Raw genomic sequence first — 15,856 nt, 5'->3', positions numbered from 1 at the left:
AGAGCAGCATTAAACCAGGGGCTGAGCAGGGACACCTGTGCCTGTACCTGCTGGGGGGAGAACAGAGCAGGATTAAACCAGGGGCTGAGCAGGGACACCTGTGCCTGTACCTGCTGGGGGGAGAACAGAGCAGGATTAAACCAGGGGCTGAGCAGGGACACCTGTGCCTGCACCTGCTGGGGGGAGAACAGAGCAGCATTAAACCAGGGGCTGAGCAGGGACACCTGTGCCTGTACCTGCTGGGGGGAGAACAGAGCAGCATTAAACCAGGGGCTGAGCAGGGACACCTGTGCCTGCACCTGCTGGGGGGAGAACAGAGCAGGATTAAACCAGGGGCTGAGCAGAGACACCTGTGCCTGCACCTGCTGTGCTGCTGGGAGGAGAACAGCAGAGCAGCATTAAACCAGGGGCTGAGCAGAGACACCTGTGCCTGTACCTGCTGGGAGGAGAACAGCAGAGCAGCATTAAACCAGAAGCTGAGCAGAGACACCTGTGCCTGTACCTGCTGTGCTTTCTCTGGGTCTGCACTGAAGGCACTTGGGACAGCAGTTCATGTTCACACTCAGGTGTTCATCAGTTCTTATCAGTAAAACAGTCTCACTGCTGTGAGCTCTGCAGCCTTTCATTAGAAGGCACAAAATGGCCAACAATCTCTTGTTACAAGGGCTTTTAACACTAAACCATCCAATTAAGAACTGACACCTGGATTATTTTCCCTTTTAACCCAATAACTGATCCCACAGAGCCCACAATGCAGACTGGTCTGCCCAATTACAAAATGCCACCCAAACCCATGGAGAAGGAGGAAGAAGAAGCATGAAGAAATGAGACCCTGTGCCCTCCATCTTGCTGCCATCCACAGCACACTAAAAATCCCAAAACATAAATTTCTCACCACATGATACACCTACACTATAATCTATTTCACACTTTGTGGATTCCAGTCTATCTTGAAGTCTGGGAAACTTTCTCCATGGATGAGGGTCAGAGTCAGAGCTGCCCTGGGGGTCAGGGCACCCCAGAGCAGACACAGAAATATTCCCAGTGCCTGGGTTTCCACATCCACCCTGCCTCCTTCCAGAGCTACAGAGATGCTTCTTGTGCTTTCAGACCAGCTAGAGACACAGAGTTCAGCTCCAGGCTAGATGCCACATGCAGATGCTGCTACATAAAGCAAATCATGCATTGTATTTTAACCAAATGAGACATGAAAGTTTGCCAGATTGTTTCTTCTGATTTAAGAGCAGGAGTAACAGCACAGCAAAGGAAACCACCTTCAATGTTTGCCCCTCTCAAAGCATAACCTCAACAAGAAGTAATTCCAGCTGGGTCTGTGCAATATGTTCTCTACGACTTTTCCTTTTCTTCCTCTCTCATTCTCATGTAGGAATTTTAAACTTTCATTGTTGTGATTTGAAAAATAATTGTTTACACTATTTTTGCAGTCTTAGCTTAGAAACAGCTCCCCCAAAAAGCCAAGACACCCCCACACTAATAAGATGACAAACTATTGCACCTGAGTAACTTTTTCAGCAGCAAACTTGCCACTGCACTTGTCTGAATGAGAACCAGTGCCAGTTACACAAGGACAAGTGCTTTAGGCAGACTACAAGAAAGAGAAATGCAAACACAATATTTATGGATGGTTTTAAAGATTTCTTCCTCTATCTGGACAAACACTGAGGCTTAAATATTTTGTACATTCAACAAAAGAATCACCCTCTGATTCAGCTTGATTTTATGATGGTTCTGATGTTATCAGGCTAAAAATCTTGCAAATCTACTGTTCCAATCACAAACTTCAGATGTAACTGATGAACACTGGTACTTCACAGTGCTGTATAAAAACAGCTACGCATGGATTTAATACAAATATGTGGGGTTTTTTTAGTCAAATATCTCAATACCTATTTGCAAGTTATGTCACACTGGCCACCAGCACTGACCCTTTGCCTCCCCTGCTCATCATAAAGTTGCCCACTCATCCCTCACGTCCCTCATTCTCTCCTGCTCTCCTCTGCCCACCCAAGCATCCTGGTGAGAGCATTATCCATTTGAAATCCTGAACACAAAAACCACCACTCACTGCAGCTTTTGCTGCCCAAGGACTTACCCAGGACTACCTGGGACAAAAGGCACTTGTCAAGCTTTTTTCAAGTTCATTATTCTGCTGTTGATCTTCTCCTCATCACAGCTCAGTGCACCTGGGAATTTCACCCCTTTTCTGCATCTTCTCCATGGTAATATCTGTTTGTGCTGCTCATCCCAAGTTCCCTCAAACTGGCAGAAAATTAGTGCAGAACTTAGGCAAGACTCAGGAGAAAATGCAAGCACTCGGAGCTGTTTTCTTGCCTCCACCACAGAAACATCGTGGGAAGCACTTTTGGATTGGAACCAGAGCCAGAGGGGCTCAGCAGGGCTGACATGGCACAGGGCCAGCACACAGGGACAGGGACAGGGCCCTGGTCATGCTGGCAGAGCCCCCTGCACAGCCAACTCTGCATCTGGGATGGGTAACGAGGCTGCGACCGATCACACCTCCTGCAGGCCAGGTAACTCTGCTCCCAGCTGTACACATATTTATTTACAGGGCTTCCTATGCTAATTCCCTCTCCACAGAGGATCCTTGGAATTCATTTGCACTTGCTAATGGAATTAGTTGCTTGTTTCAGTAACTCCATTTGAATCTTATTAATCAAATTTGCTTCAATGCCTATAAAAACTGTCAGACAGTATTGTTTTACCTAAATTTAATTTTGAAACAGCTTTTCTGTTATTCTAGGTGCTGTGCAAGACACACAACACGACACAAATTTCCATTTAAAAGTCCAACACGGCAGCTGATCTCAACACAATCTCTACTCTCTAACAACACATTCCCTCAGAATCAACACACCAAAGCTGGAAAAAAGTCAAGGAGAGAGCAACTTCTGCAACTGTGTTTTCCTCAGGAAGAAAAGTCAGAGCCTCCCCTTGTGAAAATGGACAGTGCTGGATCAGGAGCACTAAGAGTTACCCTATGAGCACATTAAACATTTCAAACTGCACATCTGTAATTCTACTGACTCCAAATATCCTTGCTGAATATAAGGACATTCCCATGGACACCAAGTCATAACCACCAGGATCCTACCTGCCAGCACCTCACCTCAGGTACAGGTTTCCTACAGACTTTTAGTAACATCCAGAGGCCCTATATTTGTTTTTTCTTGTCCTAAAGCCACACAGTGGCAGCAGCCAATATACAGATACCATACTGTTCCACAGAAACTGCACTGAACTTGACCACTCCTAACCCTGCTTTGCAATCCTCTTTCTGTAATTTTTGTCCCTTCTTAATCATCAGTGTTGCTCAAATCCTGTCTCTGAAAGGGCACAGAAACTCCAGCCTCTATCCATGAGCACATGTATTCTATATAACTTCCCCTTTTTCTGCTATTTATTGCTTTTCCAGTCTTTCCATTTTTTCTATTCTTAACCAGCAAATACATCCTCTCCAGCACTTCACGAAGTTCCCCTCTATGTTCCTCCTCTGGCAGCACTAAGTTGAAATGTTTTCCAGGTAGAATGTCCACTGAACTAAATTTCTGTGAAAGCAGAAGTGAGCAATCAGTTACACTTCTTAATTAATTCATACTCTTCCATCCCCTTCCCCTATGTAGTCTTAATTTAGGAGGAAAACCACACTAGCCCTCTTAATTACAACAGATAGGTAACTTTAATTTCTACTTTACTCTCATCTATCTTTTAAATGGCAGAAGCACCTTGAATTCACTATATCAAGCTCTGTTAAAGTAACTGAGTCTGTCCCAGAAGAGTTGCAATTTTTAAGTGCACTCTGATATCAGGCACTGAATCTGAAAACCACCAGTGAAGCACCTGAACACGAATTAACTCCTGAATTACCAACATCCAGCCATGCCCATCCAAGTACCTCTTCAGTACTTAGGTATTCACATAATCATGGAATGGTTTGGGATAAAAGGGACTTAAAGATCAACTTGTTCCAAGTCCCTGCCATGGGCAGGGACACCTCCCACTAGCCCAGGCTGCTGAGAGCCATTTCCAGCCTTATCCTCCACCTGCCAGGAGGCAGGAAGATGTGTGGAAATGTCTAGAAATGGTACAACCACTGTTCCTGGCTGCTGAATTTCCCTGTGCCTGTGACAGGAAGTGGCAGGGAGTTATTTCACAGCTCAGTAACAAATACACAGGGATAACACAAGATCAGGGTATGCTATGCCTGACCACTACAAACAATTCCTTCTCAGGAGTATTGTTGATCTTTACTCATGGGATAGGTCCTGTTTGCATGACCTTTAGTGTTGATAGGGTGTCTTGCATTTCACACAGTAAATGGTTTTGTTTTCCCCAGAATATGATGACATTCAGATGATCTAGATTACAATCTGCTGACTAATGCTCAATGTTCTTAGCTTGTGATAATAGCTGCAATTTGAGATTACTGTCCTACATCAAAATACAAGTGAATTATATATCCAAAATAAAACAGCCAAAAGAGATATCTGCATTTTTTAACATATTGATTATTATCCCAGGTCTTATCTTCTAATGCAATTACATGAGTATGATACAGTTATAGCACATCTGAAACATTGTACTGTCTGTGAAAGACTCCAGAACTCACTTAGCTAAACATCATCTTGGATTGCAAAGAAAAGATGGAAAAACTTGGTTTGAACAATCAGTTTAAATGCTGTACTTAATCCAGGTAGGAATTAAGCATCAGCAAATACTGCTATTGAAACCAATTCCTTCATAAAACCTGGGCTTCAAGTGATGCATATTTTGCACTTCACACAGTAGTAACTGCCTTTACCCACATTCTAACACTATTCTATTGCCCTTCCAAAAAGCTTTTAACATTTATTGTATAACTATCAACTCCTGCCTCAAAATTCCTAAAATTACTTTTATTTTACATTTGAAAATAATGAAATCAGAATTTTACAATAAATTTTCTTTATCAAAAAATGGACTGAAACAATGTCTTAAAAGGCCACTCAGTTCTGTGTTTACCCTGCTTAAATTGAATACATATGGTCTTTACCTTGTAAATCATTAACTCCCCCAAACATTCCTAAGTTAAAATTAATTTCTGGCTGCAAAGCCTGCTGCTGCTGGACTTGTGACCCCCAAAATGAGAACAAAAAGCTGCATTTTATTTGGGCATGGACCCCTGTTCTCAACTGCCACGACAGGGTTGGAGTTATTACCTCCTGTCCAGCAACACCTGCCTTTAAGCCCCAATTACATTCAGCCATGTCCTCACTACCCCAAACTGCAGTCCCTGAAACCAGATGCTGTGTGGAGGAGAACATGTGTGCTTGAGCTTCTCATTTAAGCAAATAAAACCACCCTTCTTGGATATTTAGGGCTATGGGCATACTGCCAGAAATAACCATCAAGTGCTGTGATCACCAAATCCAAGGTATTCTCTCCCTTGGTGCACCTGTGGCTCCTGATGAGGCAGAGGGGGTGACACTCATCCCTGCCACCCTCCATCCCTTTCTGCTGAGACTGTTCCAAGGCACTGGCACAGGATAATTTTGCTTCACTTCTCAGCTGGGTTCCCACGTGGAGTAACACAAAATCAGGAATCCCCCTCTACTAAAAGTGTGGGGAGTCCTCCTAAACAACAACAAAGGTAAAGCAGATGCCTGAGGAAGGACAGCGGAAGGATGAGGATGAGGATAGTGAGCTATGACAAAACAGTGACAGGACTGCACTGCCCCTTTCCTCAAGGCATTGAGGGAATCTGGCATTTGGAGCTTTCTGCCACCTTCATCCTACTTATGTGTAAATATCATGCTGGAAAACACAAAAACTGCAGGTGTTTTTCATAAATAAAAACTGTCTGAAGCTGGCTACTGGGAAGAATCTGCTGCTAGAATAGCTGCTAGGGGTAAAGGGACAGAGAATGACTCTGGAGCAAACAAAGTCATTCTCACAACTAAGGAATGTGCATATTAGATGTAAAAAATTGCCCCTTTCTATTAATTATTAAGACCTGCTTTCACAGTTGACTGAGAATACATAGATCAAGTCTCTCAAATGCTTCTGCTTAAAAATTAAACATATAATTTAGAAAAAGCTATTTTAAACATATTTTCATAATCACCACAGGCTGTTGCACCGTTTTCAATACTGGGTTACTTGCTCTCTCTTGTGTCTGGAGGCCACAAAACAATGCAAGTTGATTACTGAAAGTCTTTGTGTAACCTACAGCTGCATCATTACCTTCAGCAAAAAACCAAAACACTTCCACTGCAACACTGGAGAAGACCAGAACTGTTTTCCTTGAATATACAAATATTGCTCACATACTAACCCCACAGAAAAAAGACTGTAAGAGCATTTATAGCCAGACACAGCATGACTGGTATCAACTAGCAAAACAGGATTATTCTCCTGAACACAACGATTACAAAACCAATACAGCTGGTGTGTAATGCTAAAGCACTTCTATCATTAATAGCAAACTCTTTTATCTATTCCTGAATACCTACACTGAATTATGGAGATATTTCCTCTATCTCTTCAGCACACTTACCTGTATGCAGCACCATTAAGCTCTGGATGAACAACTCCAGGGTCCATACTGGCCCAATGTGTAGCTGCAGTCAAGTGGTCTTTGTTAACACAGTTTTTCAGACTGTCTGGAATACGACCTAAGATGAAGCAAGGAAGAGGAAATAAAAATGTATTCAAATTGTGTGCCTTATACTCTTAGTATGTCTATGTTAAAAATACTTACAAATATTTGTGTATTTAAATCAATACATAAAATTATACTAAGAGCTTGTTTCTGATCCTAGCTGTAGCCTTTTGCCTGGGACTTAGGCAATAATGGCTGAAATGCTCTGCTTAATTTTGATTTTCCTGTCTATCTCTTGCATACAGGGTCTCAGGAGAACCAAAATCAGTTGGAGTTATCTTTCCAAGAAGCTGTAATTAGGATATAGAGCATAGCTACCAATCAGATTCAGTAATCTAGCCCCCTGCTTTCTGTCCTTAACATCACTTTCCTCCTTTTCCTTCCACCTGTAACAGCAACTAAAAACACTTTATGAAAAATACAGAATTCTGAATGGAATTGTGCCATAAACTTGAATATGACCAACACTTATTCCCTGTCCTCCCGAACTTTCCCATCTTTATCTAAATTGCTCTTCACTTTTATTTACTGCAATGTATCAATCCTCAGCCATGCCTTTCATTCCTACATAAAATGAAAATACACCAGAATTTCCTTTCTTCACTTCATTAAACTCTCCCTTAACCCCTGAAGTATAACTGAAGTTTTAAGACTGGAAAATCTGTGAACCTGAATCCTCAATTCAGCACTGGACAAGCCTGTGACTGTCATCTGCAGAACTATCTTCAGCCCTGCTACAAATGACATGAGCAGATCCAACACAGATTTTCTTCACAGCAATAGGAAAGTTCCCACCTATTTTAAATGGAGAGAGATCAATTGGAGCATGTCTTTTTTCTGGCATCTGTTTTAATGTGCCTTCACTGAAGTTCACTCTTACAGTGCATTTGCACAGAGGGGCAGAAAGAGGTAATTTTGAGTCCACCCCTGCCACTGCTGGCAATGGGACTCCAGAAACCCTTACAAAAACTGACCATGCTCCATCATTAAAGAACTCAGCCTTTTGTCTCCAGCTTCCTGCTGGAAATCTGATTAAGGACTTGACTATCTCTGCCTGCTCTTTCTATCCATCAGCCTGGTCACAATGGGGCTGTAAAAAAGCCTTTTCACAGAACTGCTTTTTGTGCAACGGATAGCACCAAATAGGGTTACTCCTGCCTTCAGCTATGTCCCTGAAGCTGGCACATCTCCTGTGCCTTTAGCTCCGGACTGAACAAGGTGAGGTTCATGCTCCATTACAGGTGAACCACCTAGAAATCATCTTCAAAATGTAGCTGAAATATGCATCCATCTAAACTTCTGCCAGAACTGTCCACAAATTTAAACACCATCTTTCTTCTTCTGATGTTTATCCTTCTCAATCCTGTCTTCTTCTTTGCCCACCTCGTTCTTCATTTTGCTAACTTCTGTAGGCAACTGGACATGGAAACCCCCCAGAACCCAGGAGTTTTGTTTTTTTTTATTTTAAACTTCTAATTATCTTTTCACTTGCCATGCTTGCCTATCTCTTACATCCATTCCAGTGGTCCTCCTTATTTCATACTTGGAATGCTTCAGAGTTTAAAAATATATTTCAAGGTATTTAATCTCTGCTGATTATTTCTGTTTTACACATCACAACATCATTGACTTTTAAGCAACAGCAAAAACACTTAACATTTTTATTGTCAGATGGTAGTCATAGCCTTCATTCCTATACTTCACACCTTTTTCCAATTATTCTCCCTCTCTACACCCTCTCTTCTTTGTGCTCCCCTATGGTTTTCATATATCCAGCTTTATCCCACATTTCCTGTATCTTTCCTACATTTGTTTCACTGCAATTCAATGTCATTCTCACCTCCTTAATGCTGGTCTCAGTTTGATTTTACTAAAAACCATATGCAAACACTGAAGTGCTGACAGCTTTGATACAAATCAATGATCCAGATCGCTGAGAGCACCATCACACTTGAAGGAACTGTGTCTGCCTTTCTAGGCACATATGCTTGGCTACTGCACAAATTTAACATGAAACTGGCTCTGGATAGCTGGCTCTTCTCTATTTTCAGACAATAGCCTATTAATGCTGGTTTGCACATCAATCACAGGTATCGGATGCTGGCTTGTGCAATCTCTCCCAGAGCTGTCTGGGAGCAGGCAGCAGTTACTGACCACCCTGACAAACAAACAAATGTACCACTGCAGCTCTGGAGTACAGCCACAAGCACCAATTCCAGGAAAAGGATGGTCAGGCTCTTCAGGTCACCTCTAAAACAGAGTGAAATCGTCCAGTAAAGGACAATTCAGCTCAGGAGTTTAAGAGTCTTTAATTAGCATCCAGAAGAGAATCTTCTTTCTGCACAGGCTATAAACGAAACTAAATTGCTTGGCCTCTCCAGGCACAAGGCAGAGGGAAGGCTACTGCCAGTGCTTTTTGTGTAAGAGAGCAATGTGCTGGCACTGAGCTGCTCTCAAGGTGACACAGATGGCCCCGCATGTCTGCAGAGCATTCAGACACTATTGCCAAGGGGGACACAGCAAAGTCCAACTAAAGGGAAAACATTAGTGCTTAATGAATCATTTTCCAGTATGAAAATCCTTCCTTTTATTTTAGGCTACAAGGGATTCAAACCCATGCCAAATGGCTCGGTCCTCTCATTTTATTTATTAGCAGTGCATGTTTGAGACGTAGCTGTTTTCTCTTATGTGAGCAGTTTACAATTACATGGCAGTTATATAACAAAGACACTCTGCCCTTTAAAATGCCAGACTTCTTTAGGAGGGCTTTAAAGAGGGGAACATCTAAAATAGAATAACCTCCCAACAAAATACTGAAAACTTTACACAGAGAACTGCTCATGACAAGCATAAAGGAGTGCCTAGGAAAGCTAAGGAAGATACCAGCAATACCAGGAGGGCTTGCAAATCCATCAATGGGTAATAGTTATATGCAACAAAGAAAAAAGCAGACGATTTTCCACATAAAAATACATTTCCTATACATGAAAAAAGGATATATTCTGCAATGCCTGCCTTCCCTATATAATTGCAAAGAACCTCCAAAATTACTTGTTCCAATTCTCAGAATAGACTTAGTGAGCATTTGCTGATTTCTGTGTTCCAAGTACTAGAAACAAAACCCAAGGCTGCTGCTTCTAGGCACCTTTCAAGACTGAAGCAATAGGTTTCTTAGCCAGAAGCACACAGTGAGGGAGCTGACGACAAGAGCAGTGTGAGCCAGTACCTGTGATCGCCCTTCGGATCTCTCGCGCTGCTTCCTCCCGCATCTCAATGGAGGCTTGCTCGCTGTACCAGGCTGCGTGTGGGGTACAGATCAGGTTTGGTGCGTCCTTCAAGGGGCCCTGACTAAAGCTAAATGAAAATTTAAAACAAGATCAAATGACAAAAAAATACTGGGGGGCAAAGGGAAAAGCAAGGTGGGCAATCCTGATGGATTTGTACATACACAGATTAATTTCTACAACACAAAATAATTGCATTTCTATTCCTTATTGAGTTTGTTTATAATTCTGTTAATTTAATGTATTATTTAGGGTATAAATAAGCAACAATCACTTTTTATAGACTCAAAGGGTGGAACTTCAGTATAGCAGCAACATTAGCTTCTGTCCAATGCACTTACTGTAACTACAGTCACTGCCACTCCAGTTCTGGGGCAGAAATGCATAAAGGAAAACCCAAATTAATTTAGGATGCCATTCCATTTGTCTAGGTCATCACAATTTTACTTTTATTGCATTAAATAAAAAAGCTCTTCTCTTTCTGTCAGTATGACATCTAATCATTTAAAGAAAAAAATCTTACAATTATTTCCAAATCAGAGGTGTGTCCATCAGCAGCCTCAATTCTTTTTGGATAATTCAAGTTTTTGGTTTTTTTTGTTTGTTTTTTTTTTTTAATTTTTAGCTGTTTTTTCTTTCCCATTCCTTTATAGAAACTCCACAGAAAGAAGGAAATTTACAGATTGTTTTTTAGGGAAAGCAATGAATCTGTGTAAAAGATACACAGATACAAAAGATATCACAGATACAAAGCAGAGAAACTGAAAATAATGGAAACTTGCTCCTCCTAGTCATTTCCAGTTTTAATAATCTTGCAGTCGACTGTAACAGGAGAGCAAATATTTTAAGACAAAAGCGTGCTTTCAGGGTTGGTCATAATTCATAAAAGGATAGATTTCATCTGTAGTTCAATAAACATCAAAATATCTGGCAAAACTCTTGAATAGAGTGCGTGCTGCAATCAGATGGACATGCAGCACTGCAGCCAAAGGAAACTGTGGCTGCAATCCTGCAGCTGGATCTCTGCACGTGGCATCTCCATGCAGGCAATGGGGATTCTAGAGGGGCACTGGGCTGCTTGTGCACATCCCAGATAGAACTGGACGTAAGGAGCTGCAAGTCCCCTGAGCTGCTACACTCTGGCTTTGCACAGCACCACGGCATTGCAATGACCACCTTGAGGAGTAAATGAACCCAGGGTATGCATAAATAAAATTAAGTTTTTCTGATGTGGCATCATGCCTCAGCAGATATAAAATTTCTGACAAAAAGGATATTATTCAATTTTTTCAAAGGTTCTATTTCCCCCTCAAGCTGGAATGAGAGATACTGTCCTCTCTCCAGTCTTTGCAACCTGCCCTGAATCTGTTCTTCTTCAAAAACTTATGTGGATTGTTCCAGTTAAAAATAACAATTTTCCCTGCCCAGCCTGAAAAAGGCTTGTCACATGCAAGGACTAAGCCCCAGCAGTCTGTTCTCAAGCCTCAAGGACATAAGAAATGGGCTCATTTTGATGAGGAGTGCTGATATGTCAATGGCAATGCCACTGAGGGCCGTGGTGCATTTCTGCCTGAAACACTGCACTTAGTCATTCAGAAACTCAGTCTTGTGCTACCAGCCCTGCTGCTGACAGCAGAGTGACTACTCCCCTTAGGAAGGGTAAAACAAAATAAAACCTGCACTCTGACAGCCTTCCTGAACCTTTTTTTGCAACCTCTCACACACTTATGGCTTTCCTGCAGAGGCAATCTGGACAAATGTATTTTCCTTCAGAAAGGTGTCACAAAGCACTTCCCACACCACATCTCAACTCTTTGCCTTTGGAAGAGCCTGTTCAGGCATCATTTGCCTCCAGAGCTGCATCAGTGGCAGAGGGGCACTCTCCTCAAAGCCATGGCCAGGATTTGAACTCAGGTTCCTGATATTTCTACTAAATAAACCCACTGGATTTGTTTTAGTTTTCTTTTTAAGGAATTAAATCTTGGATGTCACTTTTTTCACTTCTAACCACATACACAAACTCTCTCTAGATTTGCATTAACCAGTGCTGCACAGATTCACGTTGCTTTGCTAAGGAATATTTAGCTACCAAATAAAACAGAAAACTCAATTTACTTGTTGCTGTTGATTGTATCATGCACTAAGACTTAAAAATAAGAAAGTGAACAAAATAAAAAGAAAAGAAAAGGAAAAGCACCTGAATGGTTCTGACTCATGTACATCTAAGGCTGCCCCTCGTATCCTTCCTTCCTTCAGGGCCTGTGCAAGTGCTTTTTCGTCTACTAACCCACCTCGAGCTGTGTTGACCAGGAAAGCCCCTTGTCTCATCTAGGGAAAGTTAAAAACAAGAATGATGAAATAAAAATAAATGAAATAAAATCGTTGTGGCATTAGTTTTTTACTCAAAAGAAGCATCCATTACAACAAAGGCTATTCAGCTGGTTTAAACTGTAACAGTTGTCTTCCCTTTCCATTGGAAAGTACCATCAAATGTGATGCTTCTAACATAAAATGCTATTTCACAGCACTTAATAACCTTTTGTTTCTTGTAAGTAGTGTCTCTTAATAGAAGCCTTGTTTCAGATATTGAGCAGTAACATGATCAAAAGGTACAACTGTGCATATGAAAGTGACAGATCATTTTATGCCTTTTTATTTCACTGTGAAATTGCATGAGACAGAAACTACAGCACATTCTTAAACAAATTCATATTTTGTGGCTTTCAACTTTCACACAAATAAAAGCCTACATGAATTTTTCAGAAAAATCAATGCTTTTGGATTTTCAAACACTTTTCCCTTTAGTTGCCAAAACACAGTAGATGTATGCATTATTTATTTTTGTTACTTCAGCTTCCTCCTCCCCTGTGAGACTTTTCAAATAAAGGTCTAAAGAATCCTTCTATTATTCAATTAAAAGGCATGAAAATGAATTTGGTTGAGAACGCCGTGTGCCCAGGAGAGAAGCTGTGCTGTGCATTGTGCAGATTAGCATTGCAGATGACACTACCGTCAGTATGGGGAGAACTACAACAATTTACACCATAATACATCCACAACTTGAAAACAAAGTGGCAGTTTAAGTAAGAGAAATGGTACTGAAATAAACATAAATTACAACATCCTGCTTCCAGCCACCCTGGTATTTCATCTTTGACAGATGTCTCAACACTTCTGTGCATGAAGGAAAGCACGTGAAGGGCAGGAACCATGGAGAATATGAATAATGGAAATCTCATTTTGTACCAACTCCATCTCTCAAGAGAAAAATACGCAAACCCCAACATTCTGACACCAACTCAGCTTCATGAAACCTACACATCAAACTAAACCTTAGGTAAATGGATCCTTACACTCAAATACTGATTCAAAATGCCAATTTCACCAACAACAAGGAGGTTTGAATAAGTCAGTTGTGGTTGTTTTTTTTAATGAGGTCATACAGAATACTAATGTGCACATGCCTGCAGTGTTTTATAAAGAAAGAACTCACCATATTTTACTGGCCAGCTCTCAAGGGTTAATGTGGCCCTGCCTCTGTCCATCTGCAGGCTCCTGGGCCTACAGGAGATCCATCCGCACAGCAAAACCCAACTCCAGTTACAGGGGCAGAACTAAAGGATGCTTCTCTCAGCTTTATGTGATTAATTTGGGAATCAGAACAGCACAAAAACTGGGGCAGGATCTTAAGCTGCTCTGGTAACAAGAGATTCCTTATGGGAACAATCAGTGCCCCTCCAGTTTCTGGATCAGCTGTAGGAACTGCACCAAAACCAGCACAGGAGGGCTCACCCAAGAGCCCCTCACCGCTGTGCAGACACACCATAAAGGTTTGTGGGAGCTCATACACCCTTCCCATTTCTGGGCAAACTCCTAGCTGCAGTTGTAAGTACAGCTTGGTGTATTTACAGGCCCTCTGAAGGACATGAGCATTTTACTTAAAGTGAACCCTGCTAAAATCTTCTGTCCAATCTGTCCAACAACCTTGCTTGAGTTTTCATTTTAGGACTATTTACAAAACTCCAGAACTAGCACTAAGACACTTTCAAATCAAACAGAACATGACTGCATACATGCATTCTAGAGGGAATGAATTGTGTGACTCATGATAAACTGTCAGGGTGGATGCAGCTGGAGATGATCCTTAACAATGGGTGGAAGCTTGAAAGAACTTCACAGCTGGAACTGCTGACGTCTGGTAAATTCACCTACACTGAACCTGCAGAGCTGCTTTATGAAAGTATTGTGTTTAAACCGCAGTTTTTTCTCCAATCTGTATAACTAAAGATGACCTCAGTCTCTTAAGAGCACAAGTTCATTGAAACACTTCTCTGAGCTACTCTGGGACTCCAAGGACAAGCAGGATGGCTTTACAGAATAATGATAAATTCACTAGAAAAGTTAAAGAGAAGACAGACACCAAATTTTCAAAGACACTTGAAGTGTATGTCAGTTCAGACTCCACAAAGTTCAGGGTGAGATTTCTGTGAAATGAGATGCACCATACTTCTCTGTACTTTGTTTAAAAGCTGAGCATGACATGAGCATGCAGTATTGGACAAGAAGGGTATGCAATGCTCTCTAGAAATTCCAGGCCAACTCCAGCATCTGTCAGCCTAAATCAGAATATGCTCTACACAAACTATGCAGTCAGAGGGTTACAATTTCATGGGTTTCACATCCACTTTACTATCCAGACTGCCTCACCCAAACTCCTACCCAAAGCAAGAACTATCATCTAACACTTTAATTAATCCTTGCTTTGATCATGAAGGATAACAAATAAGAAGATAAATGCTTACTTAAGATACTTTCCAGTGCAGAGTTTATTACAGGCATTTCATTTCAGATGGCATTACTCAGTTTTAACAACATGTTTTCCTTTGTTTGTTTCTCTGATTAATGTGCTGTGCCTTCTCCAAAGCTCAACACATTTCTCTGCCTCCACTCAAAAACTTTCTGTGGTGAGTTGGCCCAAAGTTCACAACTGCTGTGTAATAAAGTGACCAATGCTCAGTGGTCCCATGGAATTCAGTGTGATACTTTTTGGTTTGATGTCTGCTTGAAAAGACATCTCACTATGTAATAACCACTGAATGTACCCAGCCATACAACAGAAGACAATATTCAAGGCAGGGTGACAGAGCTTTGGTTTCATTTTAAGCTTCTTAATTTTTTAGAGTTTTAAATTCCAAATCCTGATTTTATGTTGTGATGGATTTGCAAAATCCCTAAACTCTCAAATCAAGAAGTGTGCTGTACTGTCAGTTTTGTGCCATGGTCCTACATGATTGTGGAACATGCTCAGTAAGTTCTGAAGTTCAGGACTAGTGGGTACAAACTATTTCTCAGAAGACAAGCAATGATTTTACTGCAAAAGAGTGCTACTGTCATTGTTACCATCATATAAACCCACTATATATAAAGAACAGCCAAATCAACTATGCTGTCTTAGGGTTTCTTTACATTGACTCCATTCTTATGTCTCAGAGTTTTACTTCTGGCTGTTACCTACACTAAAGCTGGAGTCAAACATTTTCATTAAATGTTTGGCTTCTATTATCAAATTTTTCAACAATGGAGCAGTACTACACCCAGATTTTGAAATTATTTTATTATTTTGTGTATTACCTATAACTTTATGGAGAAGTTAGTACTGATTCCAAGAAACATTATTTTTCCCAATAATGCAATGCTGTAAATGAGCTCCATCCATTAAGTGCTCTGTGAGCATCAGGACTGAGCACAGGGGGGAGCCATTTAGTCATAATCCTTAAATTGCATCAAAGGAACTCAAACTGAGGGACAACGGTGAAAGGCAGAATTGCCACCTGAAAATACACATGTAAAGGAAGGAGCTACTACAAGACACAGAAAAAGTGCTTTTACATCA

The 15,856-nt window shown here is 41.2% G+C and overlaps 1 protein-coding gene across 7 annotated transcripts in view; it reads right to left on the bottom strand.

Moving 5' to 3' along the window:
• The window catches only part of CTBP1 (C-terminal binding protein 1), a 239,428-nt gene that overhangs the window by 1,549 nt on the left and 222,023 nt on the right, over window positions 1-15,856 (bottom strand). For all 7 annotated transcript variants that reach the window (XM_059469802.1, XM_059469801.1, XM_059469808.1 and 4 more), the window contains 3 exons: window positions 12,161-12,291; window positions 9,906-10,033; window positions 6,575-6,692 (listed from right to left, as the gene is read on the bottom strand). In XM_059469802.1, coding sequence (XP_059325785.1) covers window positions 6,575-6,692; window positions 9,906-10,033; window positions 12,161-12,291 — 377 coding nt within the window. The remainder of the gene's footprint in view (window positions 1-6,574; window positions 6,693-9,905; window positions 10,034-12,160; window positions 12,292-15,856) is intronic.

The sequence above is a fragment of the Ammospiza nelsoni genome, chromosome 4 (genome assembly GCF_027579445.1).
Source record: "Ammospiza nelsoni isolate bAmmNel1 chromosome 4, bAmmNel1.pri, whole genome shotgun sequence".
Taxonomy (NCBI): Eukaryota; Metazoa; Chordata; class Aves; order Passeriformes; family Passerellidae; genus Ammospiza; species Ammospiza nelsoni.
Note: the sequence above shows the minus strand (reverse complement) of the source record. Positions and strands in the feature narration are given on the sequence as shown.